The following is a 24,566-nucleotide window of genomic DNA, read 5'->3' as shown; positions in this document are numbered from 1 at the left end:
GAGTCAAACAGAGTAGAAGCATCGAAGTGCAAGGAAGGAAAGAGTCAGGCCAAGTCTCTGTGGCTCATTTCAGGCGGGCTACCTAGGTAGTGACTCGGAGCGATTTCCCCGCTGTCGTAGTCCTTGGAGGCAGGTAGTTACCTCTCTAGGGAGTGACATCCATGGACTGGCGCTGTAACCTCCGCATCTGTAACGGCGGCTTTCCACTGGAAGAAAGCCCCAATTCCTCAAGTAAGCTTGACGTTAAAGCGCGCAAACCCGACGTCTTGGGCCAATGGGCGCTAAATCTGGGCATCTCCAACTCGGCCCAGCAGCAGCAGCAAGAAAAATATGCCCACTTGATGCCAGAATCCCACCATTGACCACCACACTGCCTGTCCACTCAAACACTCAAGCCACTCTTAACCCTCTCACCCAGGACTGCATGCATGCAATTTCTCTCCATTCTCTCCAGATCACCACTCCTCTCTACCCAGAACGGACAAGTCTGGCTTTTGCTCTGACGCACGCACTGCATTACGACCTCAGTCTCCGTATTCGAGGATCTTGCCCTCTCTTGTTCTCAATCCCCGGCCAGGGTCATCCTCGTCCTCTTCGATAAAGCTACCCTCGCCTTCCGAGTCAGTGAACAACTTTCTCTCTCTGTGACTGAAAACACAACTCGCACGTCTGTTACGAGAATCTGCAACCCACCACTAAGCCAAAGGATTTTTCTACTCAATTGTTTTTTTTTTTCTCGATTTCGCCTCCCGGGAAGCACTGCCACCATCGAGAATTGCCGCCGCTATCTTCTAGGCCGGTCTAGGTCCACGGTCGATTTCGTCTTCGCGCACACCCCCCCGTCTCGGGTCGGATCGCGGGGTTGTAGTCTTGCCCGAACCTCAATTCAACCTTGACCACGACGGCACTACATATCCTCAGTCCCTCGCAGATTTTGAATCTCATGCTGGTGCACCGATAGAACGGGAGAAAACTTTTTTCGTCTGCTGCCACAGCAGACCCCGAGCCCTCTTGTCCGGGCACCCAACCACGACACGATGGACGACTCAGACTCGGTCCCCGCGACGCCCGACGAGCTCATCGACAGCAATCCGGCCTCTCCTGGTTCTGTCGACAACTCCTCAGAGGCCAGCACTCCCTTCGATCCCCCCAGCTCCAGCTCGGACCACGCCCCTCCCCTGCTCTCGAAAGATGCGCCGAAACGAGTCCCCTCCCTCCGCACAGTGTCCGACCCGCAGGGCAGCAGCCACATGAGCCCGAGCTCCAGCGTCACGGGGACGCTGACAAACGCGAGGCGGCCGCCGCCCTCGGCAGGCAGCCTGCCAATGGATCTCATGGCCAAGGCGCGGGCATTACAGCAGCAGCGGATGGGCATGGCCCCGCGCCCCGGCGTCCCTGGCCCCAACGGCGGGTCCTTGTCAGACTCGCATTCGCCTATCGGAGCCGGGTCGCCCATGGGCCAGCTCCCGGGCGGTGTTCCCGGTAATCTCAGGTTACCGCCCAACCTCGGCATGGGCAGGCCGTTGCCACCCGGATTTCCAAAGTCGGCTCCTGTCGTGCCCAGCGTCGGCGGGCGGAAACCGGGGCTTAGTGAGCGGAGGCAGATGAAGCTGGGTGGCTTGCCCGGCGGTCCCGGTAGTTCAGGTGCAGGCACACCAAGACTGTCGGACCTGGGCGGGGGCGGCGGGCCACAGCGGCCTTCGCTGAACGGCACGAGCAGGGACTCGAAACTTCACGACTTCAAAAACTACATCGACGCCGAGAAGGGCTGGATCACCTTTGAGGGCGCCGCAACGATCACCAGGACAGGTGTCAACTTTGCAAGCGGGCAGACCTTCTCCATCTCCCTGGACGAGATTCAGGTCTTGGACGAGCTGGGCAAGGGCAACTACGGGACGGTGTACAAGGTTCGCCATGCGCGGCCGGTCAAGCCCCGTTTTGGGCAGGGCCTGAGTGGCTTCAAAGCCCCTTCCCGACAGAGCTCCGGGACGGACAAGGACGACTCATCCCTGGAGAACTCGTTGTCGAGCCTCAACTCGTTACCGGCACAAGGTGGTACATCAGGGAGGGTCATGGCGATGAAGGAGCTCCGCTTGGAGTTGGAGGAGTCCAAGTTCACCACCATCCTCAAGGAGCTGGTCATTCTGCACGAGTGTGTTTCGCCTTACATCATCGATTTCTACGGAGCGTTCTTCCAGGAAGGCGCAGTGTACATGTGTATCGAGTACATGGACGGAGGCTCTATCGACAAACTCTATGCGGGTGGCATCCCTGAGAACGTGCTGCGGAAGATCACCTACTCTACCGTAATGGGGCTGAAGGAGCTCAAGGAGAAGCATAACATCATCCACCGAGACGTCAAGCCGACCAACATCCTGGTCAACACGCAAGGCCAGGTCAAGATTTGCGACTTCGGAGTGAGCGGGAACCTGGTTGCGTCCATCGCCAAGACCAACATTGGCTGCCAGAGCTATATGGCTCCCGAGAGAATATCGGGAGGCGGCAGCTCGCAGGCCGGGGCCAACTCGGAGGGCACGTATGGTGTACAGTCGGACATCTGGAGTCTGGGGCTCACAATCATCGAATGCGCAATGGGCCGTTACCCTTACCCGCCAGAGATCTCCTCGACCATCTTTAGCCAACTGAGCGTAAGTTTTCTGCTCATCACACTGGATGGTGTAACGTGATGGCCTTTCCTTTTACTAACCGTGGTACACAGGCAATCGTCGAGGGTGACCCTCCAGACCTCCCTGAAGAAGGATACTCGCCCACCGCCCAGGACTTTGTCCGCTCCAGCCTGAACAAGATACCCGCGAAGCGGCCGACGTACCCCATGCTGCTCGCGCACCCCTGGCTGAAGCCGCTGACCAAGCCCGAGACCATCACGGAGGATGACGAGGCCGAGGACGGCGAAGATGCGCTTGCGGACGCCGCTGCCAAGCTGAACCTGCAGCCCGGTGCCGGGGACGCCGAGGTCGCGTCCTGGGTGACGGACATCCTTGAGAAGAAGCAGAAGGGCCTGGTCTCGGATAAGAGCGAGAAGCCTGCGCTCCACGCCGCCCCTCTGGACTCTGTGAGCCCTGTCTCCAGCCCCATGGCGTGACGTCCACTCAACCTCGAGTTCGAAAAGAGAGAGAGAGGGAAGCCGCGCCAGTGACGACGAGACACGATTCCTGTTAGACGGACCAACGGCGTAGGCGGAGGGCTGGTTCTTTCCGCCCCTTTCAAGCGCTACACTTGTCCTTCGTTTGCATACAAAACCCACCGCCTCTTCTCCCGCTATCATACACGCATCTTTGCCTCTTAGTTTTTTTTTTTTTTTTCCTGGAGGGCGGTCCTTTGTTTATCTACTTGCATTCGCTTTGTCGTTGAATGCTCTTGTGTCTCTTTTGTTTTTTGGTACCGCACAGCACGGAGCGATTCGGGCGGTGGGCCAGGAGCAGGCGTTCCCTGTATACGCATTTCGGGATTAAGCCTAGAGGATCGCTTTTTTTTTCTTTTCTTTCTCTTTCTTTCTTCCCTTTTTTTTCTTTTTCTGATTTTAGTTGCGAATCATTGATTTTGAACCCTTTTTGTTTATACTTTTGTTAGAGACAACAATGCACAGAGAGGGAGAAACAATGCATGGAGTGGAAACATCTTGATTTGCTGTTGTACTTGTACCCAAAGACAAGAAAGGCGTAAAGAGACGGGACCCGTCGACGGGACGGGTCGGTGAAAGCATACACGTGGAAAAGAAAGGTTCAGGGATTGGGTGGGTGCAGGATGAGATTCCCTAGAAACACAATTTCAAATGGAGAGATGTCCGAGGCCGTTCCTGGACGTTGAGAGAGATTTGATTATTTGAATCGCTGTGAAAAACTGTCATGTGCTTGCTCTGTCGCTGCAGCACCACAGCCACCATCTTTGCTGATGGGTCTAAATACAATTCGGTGCCAGGCATAACTCGCTGCACCCAGTCCTATGTACACAAACATGTAGTATTGACAAGACTCTTCCCCCCAGCTGCCTGCTCTCTCATAAGGCTCTGCTCTCTCTCTCTCTCTCCCGCCTCGACATGGCATGTAAGAAGCGAACCTCTCTCGGTGCAGAATATACCTGGACCCTGTCTCGCGCTGTGAGACTCCATTTCCAGATGATGATGCCCCCGCCCCCCTTCTTTGACAAGAACTCCAGACTCCGCGCACACCTCGCACACATATACACACCGTCGGCTCTCTCTCGCCTTTTTCACCCAATGGTGATGACAACCATCCCCGCCTCTAGAGCTCCGAGTCCTGCTCACCCTTGCCGCCATCACTTGTCGTTGCCAAAGACGTCCCCGCCGTCCCCGCCGTCCCCGCCGTCCCCGCCGTCCCCACCGCCGGTGCCGCCGTCGCCGGAGCGTCGGGCTTGCTCTCTCTGGTAGTGGGCCCAGGCATCTCTCCATTTGCCAAGCCAAGAATCCACGTCACCGGGGGTTGGTCCGTCGGCGCCCTCGGCGGGGAGGAGGACGTCCCCGAGCCGGATGCGCCTGTAGGGGCTGGCCGGCTTGAAGGGGCTGGTGCTGCTGCTGTTGCTGTTGTCGCCCTTCTTTCCTCCTCCTCCTCCGCCTCCTGCGTTTCCCGCTCCTCCTGCTCCTGCTCCTCCTCCTTGCTCTGCAGCGTCGTCAGTGCTGCCTTCTTCTCCCTATCGTCCGCGTTAGCCTCCCCGTCCGTCAGGTGCAGGGCCTCCTCGACCTCGTCCGCCAGCTTAGATACCTCCTCCTCCTTCTCCTCGGCCGCTCTCTCCCTCGCCCGCGCGGTGCCCAGCTGCCTCTCGGCCTGCTCCTCGCCGACCGTGGCCCTCCACCGGCGCTCCAGCTCGTCGCGCCAGCCCAGCGCGTCGGCGAGCTCGCGGACGCCGGCGTCGCAGTCCTTGAGGACGAGGACGTCGTCGGGCCGGGAGCCGATGCCGCCGACCTGCTCGAGGTTGAAGAGCACGCGGGGCAGGTGGTGCGGCGTGTTCTGGGGCAGGAAGGCAAAGGGCTGCACGCTGAGCGACGTGCCCATGACGAGCACCAGGTCGGCGTCGTTGCGGGGCACGTCGCTGGCCTCGAAGAAGCGGCGCGGCAGCTGCTCGCCAAAGAAGACGATGTCGGGCTTGACGAGGCCGCGGCACTGCGCGTCGGCGCAGCGCGGCGGCGTCTTGGCCTCGACGTGCCGGCGCATCTCGTCGGCGGGGAAGGCGGTGCCGCACTCGATGCACCGCTGGGTGGCGAAGGAGCCGTGGGCCTCGACGATGAGCTCGTCGGGCACGCCGGCCTCGCGCTCGAGGCAGTCGATGTTCTGGGTGAAGAGCATGCGCAGCAGGCCCTTGTGGGCCAGCAGCGCGATGAAGACGTGCGATATCGTCGGCGCAAAGTTGCCCGGGTACAGCTCGTTGGCCAGGATGTAGAAGGGCTCGGGCTTCTGGCGGAAGTAGTCGAGCGAGAAGACGGCCTCTGGGTACGGCAGGCCCAGCTTGGCGAGGTTGCTGTACAGGCCCGTCTTGGGCGAGCGGAAGTCGGGGATGCCGGCGGCGGTGGAGAGACCGGCGCCGGTCATGACGACGATGCGCTTGGCGTGGCCCTTGTTGATGAGCTCGGCGACGCCCTCGAGGCTCCTCTCGGAGAGTGTCTGTGGCGGGGTGTCGGCGCCGACGAGACCAGACTGCTCTTGACCCATCCTGCAGTGCCGCGGCTTGGATGAGTGGTCCTTGCCGTGGTGACGAGGTCGGCGACGGCGGCCTATGGTTGTGGTGCTTGGGTTTTTGAAATGAGACCGACAGCTAGGTTTGCCTGTGTTCGCGCTATGTCAGTGAAAAAGGAGTCGCACACATATATATGGTGGGAGAAACAGACGTGTTGAGATGTTTCTGCCTGGACAGTGGTCTGTCTTGGGTGAAGCGGGGGTCAGGATAAGATCAGGTAGCGATGAGAATGAGAATGAGCAGAGTGACTAGATTTGCAAGTTTCCGAGCTCATGCAAAGCTGCTGCCATAGAACCCCTAGTGTAAAAGGAAATCACGAGGCGAGTGACAGGAAAATGGCATGAATTTGATGCTGTGCGAGAGTGAGCAGGACGATGGGATGGCGAATGAGTTTTTGTGCTTCATCAGCCTGGCTGGCTGGATGGCAAATCGAGAATCAGAATCGCACTCGCCGCCGGAGGATCCACATTGAAATTCGTTATCTTATCAATGGCAGCTAAAGAGCTTTGCATGGGAATTGATGGACATATGTTGACTAAATTGATTGATTTTATGGGTCAGTCAAGTCAGTCCTGTTCATTTTCCACGTGGAGAACAAATTGAATCAACGCAAGTCAACCGTGAATGCGACCAGTCAACAACAACAGTCTTACCTCCCTCCTCTACTCGATACCTTGTGACTAACACGGAGCCTGGACATATAGGTACGATGAGGGCCCGGGACTGTGCCACTGTTGGTCAGTCAGGTGCGGACAAAGAAAAGAAGGCTTCCCAAAACAATCTCAGTTGTTCAGACAGTCAACTCTTTGTGACAGCCGAGGACCAACCTTGTTTCCTTTCTTAAAACAACAGCATTGTTCCATCAACCATGGTACAGGCGAGAACAAAAGAGTCAAACTGTAGCCTTTTGGGCCTTCCAGTAAAATATAAAAGCCACAGGACACCTCCCCGAACGTATCTCCTGCATGTCTATAAAAGATGACATTCCATACAAACCCAGCAGTCCAAGCACCGTGACAGGTTTGTCTCGGATCACCTCCCGTACAATGTCTCACACATCGTCAATCGACATCTCGACGAATGCATCGAGAGGATCAGCACCAACTCCATCCACAATGTCCAGTCACTCTGCATGTCCATATCATTCTGAATGTCCTCGCACGAGAGCCAGAAAGATCCAATACGCAACCATTTCGGACCGGATCGAGTTCACACGCCAACCGTCCCTCCCCTTGACTCCACACCTCTCAGGTATCACCGTTCTCTTGCAAAGCAAGGACAACAACCGGGCGGCAGACAAGTCAGTGCTCGACGATGCTGAAGTGGCACAGAAGCTAGCCATTTCCAAGACTCTCAGACGCCGGTCAGATGAGACAGAAGAGCAAGTTGCTTTCAGCCTCAAGCAGGAGCAGAAGCTGCTGTACAAGAATGATCTCGCTGACATGGACATGGCCAACGGATCTTGGAACTGCTGCAACTGCGGCACAAACAACCTGATGTGGGATGCGTCGTGTTGGTACTGTAGAGTCCACTGTAGAAATCGCACTTGCTGCGAGATCCTCAAATGTTGAGACTATCTTGGTGTTATTCACACTTACATGCTCACCCACGGGACGGCCCATTGATTATTGAAGCTTCAAGATTGTACACATGTTGAACCCGAGACTGCTCTGGACTGGACACCAAGACGCGTTCTTCGTTCTCAAAGATACAAAATAGAAACACATGATAAAGACATAAGAAAAGAAAATACATTTAAATTACCTCTTGTGATCTTAAAAAACAATAATATGTGTGTCCAACTTTTGAGTGGTGGCCATCTGATTCTTTGAGTGAAGGAGATCAGGGTCCAGGCTCAGTGAAGCTCGTGTGGGTCTGTCTTCGCAGCACCAACGTCGATCTCCCGCCAACCTCAAATCTTACCAGACCTCGCATCAACACCAACCCCATGACTAATCTGCACTGCAACAAGCCACCGACCTCAAACACTGTGAACAACCGTTCAGACCAAAGTGCATGGTGCATGCCTCCTATTCAAGCTCGACCCATCACCAAAAGAATGGCATAGCGTCACAATAACCACACAAAAAGACAGACTGTCCATCACCACCCCGTACCCAGGCCATCTCCCATCATCAGCAGAGTGCGTGCGTGCACATGCAGCGCATCTCACCACACGGCAAGATGCGGCTGCGGCACATCCACCTGCCCTCGGACCCCGCCCGCGGCATATTTCCGTCTTACCGCGCAGCAGCCTACATCCAAGACCGCCTCCGCCGCTCCCTCCTCGCCGCCAAGGCCGCCTCCTCATCAGACACCACCAGCCCGCAGCCGCCACCACCTCCCCCAACCCTCCTCACCTTCACCCCGCAGCCGACATACACCCTCGGCCGCCGCCAGTCCTCCACACTCCTCCCGCCCAGGACCCTAGCCCGCCTCTCCGCGCCCTTGCACGTGGCCCCCCTGCCCAGCCCCTTCACGCCCGCCGTCCTGCCCTCCCCGCGGGGCGGGCTCACGACCTACCACGGCCCGGGCCAGCTCGTCCTCTGGCCCGTCCTCGACCTCCGCTCGCGCGACCTGGCGAGGCCGCCGCAGCAGCAGCAGCCGCACACGGTGCGCTCCTACGCCGCTCTGCTTCAGGACACCACCGCCACCATCCTGCGGTCGCGCTTCGGCCTCGCCCCCTTCACCACCGAGGACCCGGGCGTGTGGGTGCGCTCGCCGCCGACACCGACACCGGGCGGGAGTGCTGGCGGCGCTGCTGCTGCTGCCGAGGAGGAGGAGGAGGCAGAGGGCGGCGAGCTGCGCAAGATCGCCGCCATGGGCGTGCACCTCCGCCGGCACGTCACGGGCCTCGGCGTGGCCGTCAACCTCTGCACGCCCACCACCCGCGGCAGCGGCGGCAGAGCGGAAAGCACCACCACCGACCACCATAGCCCCGAAGGCCAAGATGAGGCGGCCAACCCCTGGGCGCGCTTCGTCGCCTGCGGCCTCGAGGGCAAGGGCGTGACCTGCGTCCGGGAGGAGCTCGACCTCATCCGCCACCACCACCACCACCGCCAGGATGCAGCGCCGCCGCCATCGCCGTGGGAGGGCGACCCGGCCGACCTCTCGGGCGCGGCGGACGCGTGGGCGGCCGAGCTGGCGCAGCGGCTCGGGCTCGGCGCGCCGTGGCGCCTGGGCGACGGCGCCGCGCGGGAGCTGCTCGCCGCCGCCGAGGAGGAGTCGCGGCGGGAGGCGGAGATGGAGGAAGCTATTACGGAGGAAGGTGTGCAGTGAAAGTAAGTGTGTGTGTGTGTGCGTGTCTGTACGACTCTTTTCAGGGAAAAGATTTGGCGATGAGCGCCCGGGGCCGCGCATTGGAGAATTCTCTGGCTCGTCTGTGGCTTTTTTGTAGTATAGGGACCGTTCTATCTTGTGTATTATTACCTGTGTATCAACACCTAGGCTCCAGGTGGGCTCATTCCTGGTTAGAAGAGAGAGGAGGCGGCAGGCATCGACGATCCGTCCGACCTACAGGGTATATTGATACAATCTGGCCTCTCTACCGCCACCATACGCATGTTCCCTTTTCACTGTTGGCTCCCCTTGTCTTCTTCTTCTTCTCGGAAGTACCCTTCCCAATCAATGATCATCCATCCATCAGCCCAAAAACCCCCGAGCTTTGCACAGAGCATTTCACCTCCTACCTCAAAGCCACAAGGACACACACACACACACTCTCTCTCTCTCTTCGTGGTAAAAATTGATCGATTCTCGCTCGCCGCCAGACTAGTCTCTACTTCCTTCACTGTGGTCACATTTCCAGTCTCTCCCCCTGCGTCATTTTCCCGAAACCCTCATTTGACGCGCTGGCATCTCTAATAAAAACCCGTCCCAGGCTTGGAAGGTCTGTTTTCCCAACAAGAAAAAAAAATGGAGAGACGGAGAGAAGAGAAAGAAAAACAATACCAAAACGACGGTTCTCCAACACTCATAAAAAGATGCAAAATGCGCTGACTATGCTCTCTAGTACGCAAGTGTAGTAACAAGAGAAGAGTGCCAAAAAAAAATAAAAATAAAAAAAGGGGTAAAAAGCAGATGCGTACAAAACCAGGCCAAGCATCCAAAGACTTGGCCTAGCAAGACCAGGTTAGCAACGCACAAAAATGCATCTTTATTTTTTTCAGCCAAACTGCCCGCCCGCCAAGAAAGCCCTTGTCGCCGCATCGAAGAATAGTGAAGAAATCCCCTCCCGTCCCTTTCGTCAATATGGATCGTAGCGTCCTTGCTGATGCTCTTTGTGATAGCTCAAAGGGTCTCCTTCCCAGTCGTTCGAGTTCCGTCAAGTCGAGGATATGAGAATTCATCGCATCCGTCCCAGTAACGCTGAACGCCCTCATGAAACCATCCGTGGTCATTGTCCCCGTGGCCCTTGGAGATCACTGGCCCTAATCCTTTCCCGTGTACCATTGTATCATTCCCGAGTGTTCATCTCCTACCATTCGCTACTTGAATGGCTTCCTTGCTTGCTCCTCTTTCTGCCACACATCTTCTCACGGTCCGTGGCCTCCTCGCCGTCGGGTCGGTACTCCTCGGGCTGGAAATTAGGGTTGTTGTAGTGCGCGGTGTTGAAGTGGCTGTTCTTGAAGGTGACCGTGCTGAAGGTCTGCTCGCTCACCGGTGCATTCTCCACCATGCCGGGGAAGTTGTACTTGCTAAACCGCAGCGGGTGGTTCATCGGCCCGACGGGAGTGGCCATGGCCGGCTGGGGTGGCGAGGGAGTCGCCGCCTGGTGCTGCGACAATGAGGGTCCGAACGGCTGCGCCATCCAAGGCGACTGCGGGCTGGGAGCATACGGGTCGGCAAGCGGGGAGGCATCGGGCCCCGCCAACGGCGAGATGCCAGAGTCACCAAAGCCGGGGATCATTGCCAGGGGGCTTATGTCGAGTGCTGCGAAAGAACCCAGGCTAGAAATGTTGCTCGTGATCTGGTGTTCGTGAGAAAATGACGTGGCCCGGTTCACCTGAATGTTCAGTGGCGCAGGCGGAGGTCGGTACAGGATATCATAGTGGTCAGGGCGGTACAATAGGCAGATAACCGGTCCCAGATTGGCCAGATCTTGTCCTCGGGCCTCTTCTGGCAGGCGGTAATTGTTGACCTCCTGTCCCTCGGACCGATCGAGATACGCCACCTCCAAAACCATACCGGCGGGCTTGAGGAGCACGTTGAAAAGAAGTGCGATGCAGAGGTGGTCGATCTCGCGATCTGGCGGCTCGATCCACTCGCTGCAATACGCCTGGACGCTGCCGTGTCCCTGGATGAAGTGCTCATACTGGTCGACATTGCCCTTGAGCCAGGAAGCAGCGAGAAGACGGAGGTGGTAGATGATGGCGTTGGCCGAGTCGGGGTTGTTGAACTTGGCAGTCAAGAGCGCCATGGCAGCGTCGGCATTGGGCAGCACCGACAAGATCTCCTGGTAAAGGATCTGGGTCTCCTCCACCATGTCCTCGTAGACGTATGGGCTGTAGCCTCCAATGTTGAGAATGAAGTCATTCAACTGCACCACGCGTTCCATCTCGGCGCTGATCTGCGCCTGGTTACCCCCCTCGATGAGCTTCTCGAAGTATGAGAAGCCGATGGCTGTATTCACTCATGGTCAGTGATGCCGCCTCCAAGAGAATAATAGCCCATCATTGGCCGAAATGAAATGAGGCAGATGAATAAAGGGTTACGTGTCATCGAATAGCTCAAGTCATTGCTTCAAAGTAGAGCTCTCCTGGTGAAGCACGCCGGTGTCATCGTTGGACCAGGTCCTAGCCGAGACAGCACGGACATTGCGGGGTAGCGAATGGTGATGATCCAGATAAACACAGGAAACAAGCGCAAAACTCACCTCTCCAGCCGCAGTTGCCATCTCCTTGGATCGGACGGTAGTGGGAGTACGTCTGTGGGAGTGCCTGAGACAGAATAGTGAGCACGCCAAGCACAATTGACGGCGGTCAAGTCAGTCTCGTCCGCCTTCCGCTTCCCGCCCACTTACAACTGTTTTTGTGACATAGATGGGATCTGCCTTTGCATACTCCTCCGCAATGGCATGGCTCGGCGTCTTCTCGCCCACCAACGGCCCCTGGAGACGGAGATCAGTAAGCGAACCATGATAGAGAGGGCACGTGTTTCGAGACGCTGGAACTGGTCGCACAGCATGTGTGGCAGGGCAGCAGTGCCGGTGAGATCGGCAGATGAGGTGAGGGGAGAGAGTAGTGGGCGTGAGAGAGATCAGATGAGAAATATCAGCAGTGCTCCTCACCTCCAAGTTCGGCCGATAGTCTCGTGCTGCCGCCTCCTGCGCGGCCAGGTCCTCGGCGACGGAGGGATCCATCTTGATGGATGACGCGGGGATGTGAAGATGAGGGGCGGTCGTGCGGCGCCGGAGAGAGGCGCCGTGGCCTCGTGGTGTGCTGTGGCTGTAGTGAGAGTGGGGAGGAATGGAGGCGAGTGTGTTTGCGCGGACGACTGTTGTTGTCGTTGACGATGTTGTTGCTCCCGGGGGCAATGAGGCGAAGGCGGCAGCAGCAGCTGAGGAGGACGACGTTGATGTTGGGTGGAAGATGGCGGGACCTCCCATTAGTGGGCGGCCCCCGCCGCCGTGGCGGGCACTGGTGCCACTGGCGCCGCCGCCAATCAGGGCCCCAGCGCTATGGCCGCTGTGGTTAGGCCCATGCAGGCCCAGCTGTTGCGGCGGCGGCGGCTGCTGGTGGGGATAACCGCTGTAATCGGAGAGCTCCTCCCTCACCCCATACGAAGTGGTAGCGAAGGGCAGGTAGGGGGTCGGTTGAGGCTGGAACATGGCCTGCACTGGGGGGGGGGAAACAGCCGAAGAAAGATTCAGGAAAATTAAGCAAAAGGAAAGGGAGATGAACGAGAGGCGGGTGTCGTGCTCGGCGTGGATACTGAGATCCAAGAAACGCGCAAGCCAAAAATAGAGAAAAACGAGCGGTCAGGTTCGTTCGGCCTTTGGAGGATCGAGCAAGTAAAGTATGTAAGTGAGTATCGAGGAGTGGTGCGCTCTAACCAGTTACGATGCGGGATACCACTGTCTTATGGCTGGCCAGACAGGCCGAGCGAGAGAGTGTGCTGCGGGAAAGAAAGCGAAAGTCGATCGCGGGTTGCGTCAATCGTGCCGTAAGCTGACCGGGGTGCAGACTGGGTATGCGACTGGACGACGGACGGGATGGTGGTGGTATCCTCTTGCTCTGGTCGTTTGAGCTCTCACTTTGACGTGTTAGTTATTACACCAATATCCGTGCTTGGATAACACCAGACCACAAAGGTCTGGCGGAAGCAACCACACGGCCAAAGAGCATTGCATGCGCACCTACACGCATACACGCGCGATGCACGCACGCACGCACGCACACACACACACACCCACTCGCTCTCGGAGGCACAGTGGCACCCACTCGACAAACGCACATACGCCTTTCCTTCCCGCCTACACCTAGCCTGTGGTCCAGAGAGACGCTGCACAGAGAAGGCGGGTCTGAGAAGAGAAAACAAGGCAACCGGTGGCAGAGGAGCGTCAGCCAGAGTCCTAGTGGAGCGAAAAAGCTACCCGTCTTGTGGGAGCGGTCGTTGGAGAGCGTCCTGTGATATGGGCGACTTCCCGTCCGTTTAGAAACGCCTTGATGGGGGATGCGGCGAAGCGAAGGGACAGAGGGGAGGGAGCAGAGCAGCGCAGCGCAGCGCAGCGCGGATGCGGATGCGGATGCGGCGTTAGCTGACCGTGAAACGAGTCTCTTGTGTAAGCGGAGCAAACATGCGTCTCCTGCACACACACACACACACCCAAGATGCTTCTCAGCCGAAAAAGGTCGACTTCGGGCTACACCGAGTGCAGAAGAAATCCGGCTGGAACCCGTCAATTACTCCCGGCCGGCCAAGCGGATGACAGGCATAGTAGTAAGTAACCCACGGGATGGGAAGCCACAGCGGTGTACGGCCCGGAGGGTGAAGAACTCGACGCAGCAGAGCGAATGACGAAGTCCGGGTTCTGTATTGGTCCCGCAGGTGAGCGAGCGAGGTGAGCCCAGCGAGAGAGAAATTGGTCGACCAAGATCGGGATGTCGGGACTATGTAGTTGGGAGAGCGGGGGGACGTAAAAGATGGTGATCAAGATAAGACTGTCCTTCTATTCCCAGCAAAAAGAATAATTTAAAAAGGGAAGCGGAAGGGAAGAGGCAAGAAGCAATCAAACAAGAAGAAAACGGATCTGATCTGGTTGGGAGAGCTTTTGTGTCTAAATTGCACGGGAGGAGAATGCCGCCCCCAGCTTCCCACCCACAAATGCAGCCAGCAAACGTGCAGCCTGCAGGATGGACGGGCCCCTTGTTGAAGAAAAAAAAAACAAAGCAGATGCACACTGACCCGTCGCCAGATGGAACAGGGTACAAGGCGGAAAGACGATGCCATACACCACTGGCCGTAAACCATGTAGCCAGTCATCATGCAACGTGAAGAGCAAGCCATCTATCCTATCCCCGTGCAGGACTCTTGTCTCCTCGCCTCCTATGGGATACGTAACTCAAGATCAACTGCACACACGCCCACGAACCCCATACTGACCTCACGTATTTCTTCCTAGGATCTCCCTGCCTATCTGGCACGGTGTCTCCGCGACATCCCGCGCAAGAATCGATCTACTGCCAACTGCCGGCATCCTTAGCACTTGCAGCTGGCAGCTTAACAAACCTCTCCAGATGTTGTACCAACCGTCTCCATGTCCAAGGAGTGGCGAAGGGTCGAGATGATATTTGCAATCCCATTAATGGGCTAGAAAAGCAGCAATACTTGGCGAAGGGGTTACCCCAAGCTGTTTAGCGGCAAAATATGGCATCCTCGTGCGCAAGGACCAGCCGGCCGTCCAGTCCTGGCAGCAAGGTTGGGAATGTGGGAGCCAAGGTGAGCTCACTCTGTCCTTCGTACATCGTACACACTTCGTACCTGTACAGTGGATCGCAAAAAAAAGGACCTGGGCATCCGTTCCTCGACCACTTTGGGTAACCTCTAACGATCGTGTCCCACTGTGGTGCCTCAGTCTGGTTGATCTGGTTGATGGCGTGGCCCGCGACCCACGCGAGCAGCCGGTGTCTAAACGGCTCAAAAGACGATCCCATGTCCGTCATGGGCTTGCAATGGACCACATCTTGAACCAGGGTTCCCGCAATGGCCCAATCCTAGCTGCTGCTGAGATTGGCACAAGGGATTGACAAGACACTAGGCATGGGGTGGGAGGGTCGTTCGCCGACGGTACTGCAGCATGCACGCCCCTGCCTGCCCCTCCTCCACACTTTTTGTCTTTTTTTTCTCTTGCTTCAGATTCACCTTGCTTTTCTCAAGGGCAACGTGTGCTTGCCGCTCCCGTATTCGCTTTGCTTCAAATTAGCTCGTCACATCATAGCTTGAAGACCCTTCAAGCTTGGACCCTGTCGGACTCGGCCCAGGAGTTGGGCCGTAGAAACGGGAAAGCCCCGAACGGCGGTGACAAATATCAGAAGAAGTTGGGGCCTCTGGCATGGTTGCCGTTCTGCTCGAGATGACGATGATGCACTCGACCTCCACCAGGGTGCGAAGATGCAGGTGTTGGCCCAATCAAAGCAGTGCTTCTGGTTGAGTTGGGAGGCCGCAGGGAGCATCCGGAGAGGGACTGTGCGCTTGCCTAGCATGTCTCCCCGTACGCTGTCGATATTGCATGACTGCGTGTATCTCCACGGATATTTGCTTGCGAGCTCCGCCAGCTTGGGCTCTCATCTGGCCTGTGCTGTGGTGACGGATCTAACCCGCACAGAGATCGGGTGTACCTACTTGTATGCACGGTCAATAGTGATCGACAAAGCCAGAGAGCAAATGCAAGACAATTCTCCATCCGTGCGTGTCATTCCCGCGGCCTTGCTCCAACAAAGCTCACAGACGCAATCAACTAGTTGCCGACGGACCCAATAGTATGCTCAGGCTGAAAAGTTGACTGATCAGCTCCAAGCCAAGCACTACTGTTCTGACACCAGACCTCAAAGAGATGTTGTTGCGAAGTTCTACTTGTACCGGCGCGCAATTCGCCCCCGTCATGCTCGGAGCGGGGGCGCAATGACGAAGGTTGCAACGGCAGACATAATCCAACTCCTAGTGCGTGTTAGTTACCTAGCTTCAGCGCAAGTCGATCTGCAGGTCTGCATCGACTGGTGCGGGACTTGACGGCTTGGAGTGTCCACCCGTCAGTGGACGTACCAAAGCATGTCCGGTGCCCATGTGTCACAGAATGCCAAAAGGTGGGCTCCGTTTGATCACAGCGCACAGGCGGCTCTGTCCATCGCTCGCTCAGGGACCGCAAGGAAGCCAGAGCTGCCGGTGGGAAACATTGGCGATCCCTGAGCGGCGGCTGCAACAGGACCAGGTGGGTGTCGTGAGGCTTGGTGGGGAACCTGGAGATTGGGCATCGGACCGGCCTGCCAGACCTTGGCGAAAAGGCGCGCGCTCGCTGAAGCCGAATTCCTCCAATCGTCTGGTGACCTGCGCCGCCATGCTCTTCGTGTGTCTCTGATCGCGGAGGGCATGTTTGCTTGAGCGGATGGCCACGCCTCCGCTGCCGAGTCAAAACAAAAACACCTAGGTGCTGAGACGCAGCCGAGGAGTGGCACTGCCTCCCCCATCCGGCACCCCGTGCTCGTGTCCACTGCCCGGCATGCTCTGATGCGCCATGGCCGATGGTTGCAACGTGTGTCGACAGCACCGCTGTGTGTCCCTGACAGCTCGAATCTCGGTGTACAAGTAGGCAATGGGGTGAGTGAGCTGAGTTTACGTCGGAAGAGAGAGATAGCGTCGCGAACGACCCGCACTGCGGCCACGCTAGGACGACTTGACGTGATTACGACGGGCTTGTCTTGGTCCAAATTAAGATTGATGAAATAGTCAGGCTCCGGCCCAAGCCAAACTCCAATAAATCCGGCCCTAGGTCGACCTAGAGAAATGATATGATTAGGCGAAAGTGCTTCGCTCGCGGGCGTGCCCACGATACACACCTTGGTTAGTTCGTCCAGGTAGCGCGCCGCCAGCGGATCGAGCATGGATGAGCCCTGGTTTGACGCTGTGCTGCAACCTTGATTCCCACACGGAAAGACGGCCGTACCCGCTGCCATCCCGCGCCCGACGGCAAACAAACTCTGGCCCATGATGGAGCCGACAGCTTCTCTCGCACGTTCCTGTGCCTGTGTAGGCAGGGAGCGACTTGAGGTATCTAGCCTTTTCGAATCATCTCTCCCCACCCCACATGGGTCGTTAACGCAAATCGCGTAAAACGAGCAGGGGAACAGAGCATCAATGCCAGCGCACGCGGACAAACTTACACATTGATGACCAAGATCATTGATGGGCCCAATGAACTACCAACGGATGTGCTCCGAGCTTTGTCGACGAAACCCCTCAATTTAGACTCCGCGCTTTTGTGAGAAGCTGTGTTGCAGAGTCGTATCAAGATCCAATGTTCTTTTTTTTTTTACTCGCATCTAGGCGAATGCACCTCTGAAGGATCAATGGTCAGATCACTGGCCAAAGGTGGATTCTCCCCCAATCCTGATCCATAGGGTTTTAAGCCCTCTCTGCGGAAAGCGCAGACAAGGAAGTTACGCAGGGTGTCATTCCTGGAGGAAGAAAGGGTCTTGCCTGGCAGCTTAGGAACCCTCGACTCGCTTGACACCGGCCTTGCGCTGCCACTTCTGCTCGAGCTCTGTCTACCTGCTTGACTTAGTGCCTCGATGATCTGGATCAACGGTATCTGAAAGAAGAGAAGTCTAGATCATCGCTCGTGCATGCAGCTCTGGCCTCCAATCCCTGTCTAGTCAGTGGACGAAGGGTAGGAGTTTGCTGGCAATTGCCTTCGCCGAAGGTGCTGTGTATCGTCAGTTATCACATTGGCGACAGGCTGGTCGTCTCGCGGGCGAGCTCAACTCCCCGTAGCGAAACAACCGATTGCCGTACCAAGGTGGTTGTCCTGCTGGTCCAGTCTCCACAAGCTGAGCGTGCACAGGCGGGCGGGCGGGCGAGCAAACTTGGATGTCTTGCCTTTCCCGTTGCTTTCCCGTTGATTGCGACCGACCCGCTCCCATCGGCCGCGACCCATGGTACGGGGAGACATCCAATGGGCTCTTGGCTCTTGGCATGGCCAACCGGTCAAGATCGGTGAGCACCCGTTACATCCCATCCTATCCGATTGTCATGGTCATTCGGAACCTATCGTCAGTATCTTGTCGCGTTGACTAGGAGAGACAGATATTCTGTGCCAACCAATTGCTCACTCGGTCTATTGCCGGCCGAATACCTGGCCAGGAGACGTCAGTCCATGCGTGATAATACGAAGCATTGTCGTTTCACGTAATAGAAAATGCTTTGCAGATGCGGTCTGAGTACAGAGAATTTGCTAGGCACTGTTCTGGGGAAGAGAAGCCAGTCGCCACTCCATGGACACTTTGAGCGCCTCGGTGTCGGTCCCCCTCGATATGCTGTGCCAGCTCTGTTGTAACATGCATTGCATGCAGGCAAAGGAGGCGGACGTGCCGAGGCAACAACACGGTTCATCAGCATGCGCAGGGGTCGCAGAGAGGAGAGGACGAGAAATCTAGGTAGCTCTAGATCGCGCATCACGTTGTCAGATCCCGCGTCTCGGAGATCGCAGATCATTCCCCAGGGCTCCATCTGCCAAAATCGCTCTCTCTCTCTCTCTCTTCCCATCCATCCCGGCACCAGGACCACGTCACCGAAGTCGGAGGAGAGGAGATAGAAAAAGCAAACCCCCGTATCAAATTCAGACAAGGAGGGTAAACGATCCGGGTCTCACAAGGCGGCGCCCGCGCGCGCGCTCACAGACTGCACCAAGAACTGCGTTATCTCGCAGCAGGCCCGCATACCGCGGGCCAACGCTACCGGCAGATCCCAGATGCAAACGCACAGGCCGCTTCTGTCTCGGCGGGAAACGAGTGTAAGAGAAAGAAACGGATTAGGGGGGGGAGGGGAGGCTGCGCAAAGAAAATCTGATGACACTCCTGCAGCAGCAGCAGCAGTGGGTATTTTCCCTGAAAACAAAGGGGGGGTGTTTTCCCAGCTGCATGGACAGAGAAAGAGCTCCTGACCACCAACTCGGTCATCCCTACGGCGAAAAGCGTAGCATTGGCAGGGTGTCCCATAGATTGCTTGCATGCAGCTACCCGTCCGTGTGCCATTCTGCTCATTTCTCACTTTTCCCAGATCCTCCTCCCTTCCTTTCGCTCTTGGTCCCAGTCCCGAGGCGTCCGGCATATCAACGAGACTCAATAATATCATAGGGGTTGTATTTGGCGTCAAGCATGCAACCTGTAGCTCTGATCAAGCATGCTCGAATAGCCTCGAGTTACCCTCTCGGAAGCCGCTCCCCCCACTCCGGACGGCAGCACCGCAGCGAGAATCCTAGGGATCCTATGCCGCCTCGGCAGGATGCAGCGAAGCAAACAGCAAGTATGTCATGCAGATACACAAAGCATCGCACAGAGCTAGCCCAGTCAAGATGCTCATGCCGCTGGCTTGGAAACCCCGGAGACCACATGGGCAACTGTTGCGAGCCTCTGGACCAGCCATTGGATAGTGAGCGAAGCCACCGGTGAAGTTTGTACCCTGCACAATGTCCTCAAGTGTGGATTGGTCTGTACATAAGTCGTGATTAATGACATCTCTATCCGATGGATCTATGTTCGGTTGTTGCCCGGGGACCCCGCTATGACTGGTCGATGATGACCTTTTGCGTGATGTTCATACCAATAGCACTACTCCCGTCTAACACACAGCATGCGCATTCCTCGTCCTGCAGGCCGTACAGAGAATCTAAGAGACCATAGCGCCCCAATTGCTCTTGCCTTTGCGCATCGGACCGCCTCTGCCGGCCGTTCGTGTCCTCGCTGCCAGATTGACCTCTTGTCCGCTTTCCCACTCCGTTATGAATTCGTGCCCTGTTCTGAAGCCGTCTGAGTCCCTGAAAACAGTGGCGTACAAGGACGCCATGTTCTCAGACAGGGCCTGTATACTCTGGATGCGTTCACCATTGGCCGACGACTCGATCTCGAGGGTGCCGGTCTGCTCATCAATCTTGCCAGCGATTTTGCCATCGACAACAAGGAAGCCCAGAATGTCCTGGGTTTCGGCCTCGCTGATACGGAGCTGCTTCGCGATCCAAGAGAGCCTCATCCGAGTGTAGGGGGCAATGAGTTTGAGGACTGCCTTGGTGCGCATGTTGCGTGTGACCTCGTCGATGTTTTCGGCGATGAAAGGATCTGCGAGCAGATCCTCGTTCTTTTGCAATACATCCTCGTACTTGTGGATGTCATCCCTCTGGTAAGCATCCACCAGCTCGGTCATGGCTGCGATGCGAGGGTCGTTCTTGTAGGGCTTGGTTTCCTGGGAATCGAATGGGTTGATATCCGAGCCCATCAGAATAGTGGTGAGGAGCAGGTACTTGAGCACCTGGATTCGCTGGAGCGAGCCCGCCTCATCGTAGTTACGGAACGACTCAAAGAAATCGCTCTGTGCGTCCTTCCAATTCTCTTCGCTCATGTGCATCTTGCCACCGCACTCTCGAATGATACCCATGATCTTGGGATGTGGTACAGCCGAGCGTACCTTGAGCGCACGCTGATAGAGCCGCTTCAATTGCTTGTTGTTCTTTGTCTCGGCGTACATCTGAATCTCCAGGGCGTAGATCTCGAGAGAGTAAGTGCCCTTGCTGGGATCATCGCTGCCATCCTCCTTCTGGCACGCCTTGTGAAGATCCTTAAGCTTCTTCATGACGGAGTGGTAATCTTTCCGGTCGAGGAGGAGTTTGGCGAGCTTGATGTTGGTCTTGAGCCAGAGCCGCTCGTTGTTTGTGTTCTGAAAGCACTTCAGGGTGAGAGAGTAGAAGTTCTCCATGCATTTGGCTGCCTCCGGGTCGTCGGAGCTCTTCTCGATGTAGTCCAACATGTTGTTGATGGACTTCTCAGAGTAATTTCGAGTGACGGCGGATTTGACGTAGGTGAGAAGCTCGGCATAGTGTTCGCTTGCCTACGGAGATAGAAAAGTCAGCACCGGACTGCGATATATCGAAATGCGACCGATGCTCACCCTCTCATAGCGCTTTAGCTTGAACTCGAGCTTAATAGCTTGCTTCAGGCCTTTGAAGCCCCAATCGCCCTTCTCTTGCTCTAGATCGGGTACTCCCAAGAACTCGTCTATGGCCTCTTCCGGCTCTGATAGCTTCATCTGTTTGGCATTGTAGTACTTGTTCTCGATGTCGACCGCTCCAGAGTCCTCGTCATCGTCATCGTCCTCGTAGTCGAAATCATACTCCTCATCGTCGGACGCTTGCATGAAGTCGTCATCGGACATGATGGGCGATGGGTCTCGAGGATCAACCAGAAGTATGTCAGGTTCGGGTAGATTGCCGTGTTGCAAAGACTGTTGGGAATCCCAGTGAAAAAAGTCGAGGAAGCCTGGGAGATGCTGAGAACTGTTTGCGATAAGGTTGTTGCTCTGGTGTTGGTGGAGGGAAAATTGCGGGGTGTAGTGAGGTTGGAGCTGTTGCCTGTGCTTTAGTTAGTTAGTGGGAGCTCGTCAACACAGCATATGTTGAGACCCCGGGCCAGCTTATCTTATCTGTGATAAAGGCTGGTCTGGGGTGATCAAAGCACAGACCAGCTGTATCCAAATTCTGGACTTTCACTATCGCCACCTCATTTTATCAGGCTGCGTCCATCTTTCTCCTCTTTGCAACTGCACTTTTCCGGACCGCTTCACGGCCAGCATTGCCGATTAGATTCTCAAAATGGGTGGCGGCGACTTGAACCTCAAAAAGAGTTGGCACCCGCATCTCCTCACCAACCAGCGACGAGTATGGGAATCCGAACAGGCGGCGCTTGCTGAACGTAAGAAGACTCAGGAGCGCATCGCCGAGCTCAAGAAAGAGAGGGCCGAGGAGGAGATTCAACGACAACTCGAAGCCTCGGGCGCTCGCAAGCGTGTTGACCGAGTCGAATGGATGTACCAGGGCCCTACCGACGGCCAGGTCGGTACTGCCGAGGAGAGAGAGGCGTTCCTGCTCGGCAAGCGGAGGATCGACACCATCCTCAAGGATGGCGAGACTAAGAAACTCGAGAAGCACGCGAGCCAAGAGAGCTTTATGGCGCTGCAGAATGCCAACAGCGCCCGCGACACCGCATCCAAGATCAGAGAAGACCCACTGCTTGCCATCAAGCGCCAGGAGCAACAGGCCTACGAAGCAATGATGACCGACCCGCTCAAGAGGCGTCAACTCCTAGCGTCGATGGGCATAGTCGACGAGAAGGAGAAGAAAAAGGAGGATCGGCACCACAAGCGCAGGCATCATCACAGACGGCGACATCATGATGACGACTCAGATGATGAACGACGGCACAAGCGGAGAAGGTCAGACTCGAATGAGCGACCGAGGGATAAACGAAGATACGAGTCCGATGACGAGGACCGATCCAGGAGGCACAGGCGTGATTCTAGGGAGAGGCGGCGGCACGACTCTGACGAGGAGGACCGGAGTCGGCGCGACAGGCGCGAGCACAAGGACAGGCGCAGCGGGGATAAGCGCGAACGTTCAAGGTCTCGGTCCCCAAGGCGCGATACTTCACGGGATGGAGACCGGCGGCGGTCACGTCGGGAGGATGGCGAGGAGCGCCAGAAAGGATCGCGGCGCGATTCGGTCGAGGAAGACCGCAGGTCTCGGCGCCCGCGGTCACCTCGAGATGATCGGGATCGCCAACGTGAGGACTATCGAGCAGAGCGGCGCACTGGAGGTGGTTACAGGGACTCCAACCGAGATGGGCCGAATCACCGCAATGACCGGCCGCGAAATAGAAACGGAGGTGGAGGCGGAGGCGGCGGCGCGGCAGACGACAAGGCCGCGGAGGAGGAGCGGGCACGCAAACTCGCAGCCATGCAGGATGCTGCTTCCGATCTGGATCAGGATCGAGAGCGCCGCCTAGCTGACATCGAACAGCGGGAGCGTGCTGAACGGGAAGCTGACGAGCAAGCGCGGCAAAAGGATTCGAAATATGGAGATCGCGCATTTGCCAACGGCCTTCATCGTAAGGCTGGAGATATGGCACTGGCCGACAGGATCGGCAGGAGCCGGCAGGGTCTGCAGAAAGATGATGATTAGGAAGTCCCGGCAGATGCATGCCTATACAGTCTTTGAGAATACCAAAATTGTCCCTTGGCACATGAACATGGCGCTCAGCCCCCCAGATGACGAGTGACAAGTCTATGAAGTACGTAACCCAGGTCTAGATCTTTCGTGGAACTCTTTCGTGGGACCAGTGCAGATGACCCTCTAATACTTTCAATCTTTCTCCTGTGAATTGACGAGTGTATCATTGTTATGAACAGACATGCATTCAAGATAAAGGCTGCTGCCCAGATTCTGCAACCTTGCTTTTCATAACTGCCGCCGCCTCTGCCTTGTCTTGCTCCTTGCTCCTTGCTCCTTGCTCCTTGCTCCTTGCTCCTTGCTCCTTGCTCCTTGCTCCTTGCTCCTTGCTCCTTGCTCCTTGCTCCTTGCTCCTTGCTCCTTGCCCCATATCTTTGCTTCTCTCGGTTCTTTGGCTGTCAAAGCGGGTAAAACAAGCATCTTCAAGGGTCTGGAGTAGCTAGCGTCCATCTAGAACAGGACGCATCCATGTCGAGTATCCATCCAGCTCACCCAATCTGCCAGTCTAGTCCTCGAGAGGGTGTTTTCTTTGATTAGCGTGCATCTTTGTCGCGCGGTGGCCAAGAGAGCGAGCAGCAAATGGGGCACCTAGGCGATCAGTGATTGGCATGTGCATACATACAAGTACAAGTACACTGCTGAACACAAATGATCATCCCAGAATCGAACCTGCGGCAGCGGCCTGTCCAGTCCCACGGAGCCAAGGTCGAGGAGACGCAGCAGCGGCATCAAGGTGAACCAGAGAGATGGGAATCGACCTCATGTAGGTACTTACTTGTAACTACGTGCATGTTATCATGTCATGTCAGCTCCGATGCCTTGCCCTCGACACCCTCTCCTCTCCCCGTCCTCGCCTCCATCCTCAGCGTCGCCGCCTTGCCCTGCCTAAAAAAAGTATCCTTGCCAACCTAACCCAACCTAACCTTACTCCGTACCTCTCTTGATGTTATTGCGCCGGCTCCACTGACCTCATCAATTTCCCCATCTCCAATCTCAACCTGCATGCGACTGATTGACACGTCCCTGGCTGGCCTCTAGGATTTCCCATCAGCCCTCCCCCAATCCGCAATTCGCACATCTCACTGTTCCCCCCCCTCCCCCTTCACGAGCCTTTGATTTGCTGTCCAGATCGAGCAGCTATCTCAGCCTCATATTCTTGTCTCCCTCCTCCTCACCTCTTCCTTCCTCCCTCCGCAATTGGTGTCTCACCTTTTACCAATAACACCACCGGGTCCCCAACTGAGTGTTTCGTAAACGCGCGCGCCGCTCCGTCTGCCCGCTCGCCCCAACCTCGCCTCGCACCCCTCGCTGGACAAGCCTGTCTCTCAACTTTCCTGCTCCACAGAGCACCGAGGGGCCTTGTCCATTCCGACCCGTCTCTACATCCCCAGCAATCGAGTCCGTGCTCGTTCTCGGTACTCCATCTAGTCGAGACCTCCTTTGGACAAACCCAAGACATCTCCGGACTCTCAGATTGCTTTTTTTTCTCTCTTCCCTCTTCGGTTCTCCAGCTACTTACGTCGTCATTCCCACATTCCTTCCTTCCATCATCATCAGACAGACACGCGCCATCCTCGTCCTGCAACCCCAC

The 24,566-nt window shown here is 56.6% G+C and overlaps 6 protein-coding genes across 6 annotated transcripts; 3 read left to right on the top strand and 3 right to left on the bottom strand.

Moving 5' to 3' along the window:
* Positions 1–1,037: 1,037 nt before the first annotated feature.
* Positions 1,038–3,103, top strand: E0L32_010552 (uncharacterized protein; the record flags this gene model as incomplete). The annotated part of the gene is made up of 2 exons (XM_031133182.1): positions 1,038–2,648; positions 2,720–3,103. The coding sequence occupies 2 exons, from the start codon at positions 1,038–1,040 to the stop codon at positions 3,101–3,103; spliced, it is 1,995 nt and encodes a 664-aa protein (XP_030989471.1).
* Positions 3,104–4,262: 1,159 nt separating this feature from the next.
* Positions 4,263–5,684, bottom strand: E0L32_010551 (uncharacterized protein; the record flags this gene model as incomplete). The annotated part of the gene is made up of 1 exon (XM_031133181.1): positions 4,263–5,684. The coding sequence occupies one exon, from the start codon at positions 5,682–5,684 to the stop codon at positions 4,263–4,265; it is 1,422 nt and encodes a 473-aa protein (XP_030989470.1).
* Positions 5,685–6,824: 1,140 nt separating this feature from the next.
* On the top strand, positions 6,825–8,988 carry E0L32_010550 (uncharacterized protein; the record flags this gene model as incomplete). Its single annotated transcript, XM_031133180.1, has 2 exons — positions 6,825–7,230; positions 7,805–8,988. The coding sequence occupies 2 exons, from the start codon at positions 6,825–6,827 to the stop codon at positions 8,986–8,988; spliced, it is 1,590 nt and encodes a 529-aa protein (XP_030989469.1).
* A 1,198-nt stretch (positions 8,989–10,186) lies between these two features.
* E0L32_010549 (uncharacterized protein) lies at positions 10,187–12,538 on the bottom strand (the record flags this gene model as incomplete). Its single annotated transcript, XM_031133179.1, has 3 exons — positions 10,187–11,331; positions 11,585–11,648; positions 11,732–12,538. The coding sequence occupies 3 exons, from the start codon at positions 12,536–12,538 to the stop codon at positions 10,187–10,189; spliced, it is 2,016 nt and encodes a 671-aa protein (XP_030989468.1).
* Positions 12,539–19,590: 7,052 nt separating this feature from the next.
* On the bottom strand, positions 19,591–21,126 carry E0L32_010548 (uncharacterized protein; the record flags this gene model as incomplete). Its single annotated transcript, XM_031133178.1, has 2 exons — positions 19,591–20,802; positions 20,863–21,126. The coding sequence occupies 2 exons, from the start codon at positions 21,124–21,126 to the stop codon at positions 19,591–19,593; spliced, it is 1,476 nt and encodes a 491-aa protein (XP_030989467.1).
* Positions 21,127–21,562: 436 nt separating this feature from the next.
* E0L32_010547 (uncharacterized protein) lies at positions 21,563–22,927 on the top strand (the record flags this gene model as incomplete). The annotated part of the gene is made up of 1 exon (XM_031133177.1): positions 21,563–22,927. One exon carries the CDS (start codon positions 21,563–21,565, stop codon positions 22,925–22,927), a length of 1,365 nt encoding a protein of 454 aa, XP_030989466.1.
* Positions 22,928–24,566: the final 1,639 nt, after the last annotated feature.

The sequence above is a fragment of the Thyridium curvatum genome, assembly GCF_004353045.1.
Source record: "Thyridium curvatum strain D216 chromosome Unknown NODE_86_length_176648_cov_78.404728, whole genome shotgun sequence".
NCBI lineage: Eukaryota > Fungi > Ascomycota > Sordariomycetes > Thyridiales > Thyridiaceae > Thyridium > Thyridium curvatum.
Note: the sequence above shows the minus strand (reverse complement) of the source record. Positions and strands in the feature narration are given on the sequence as shown.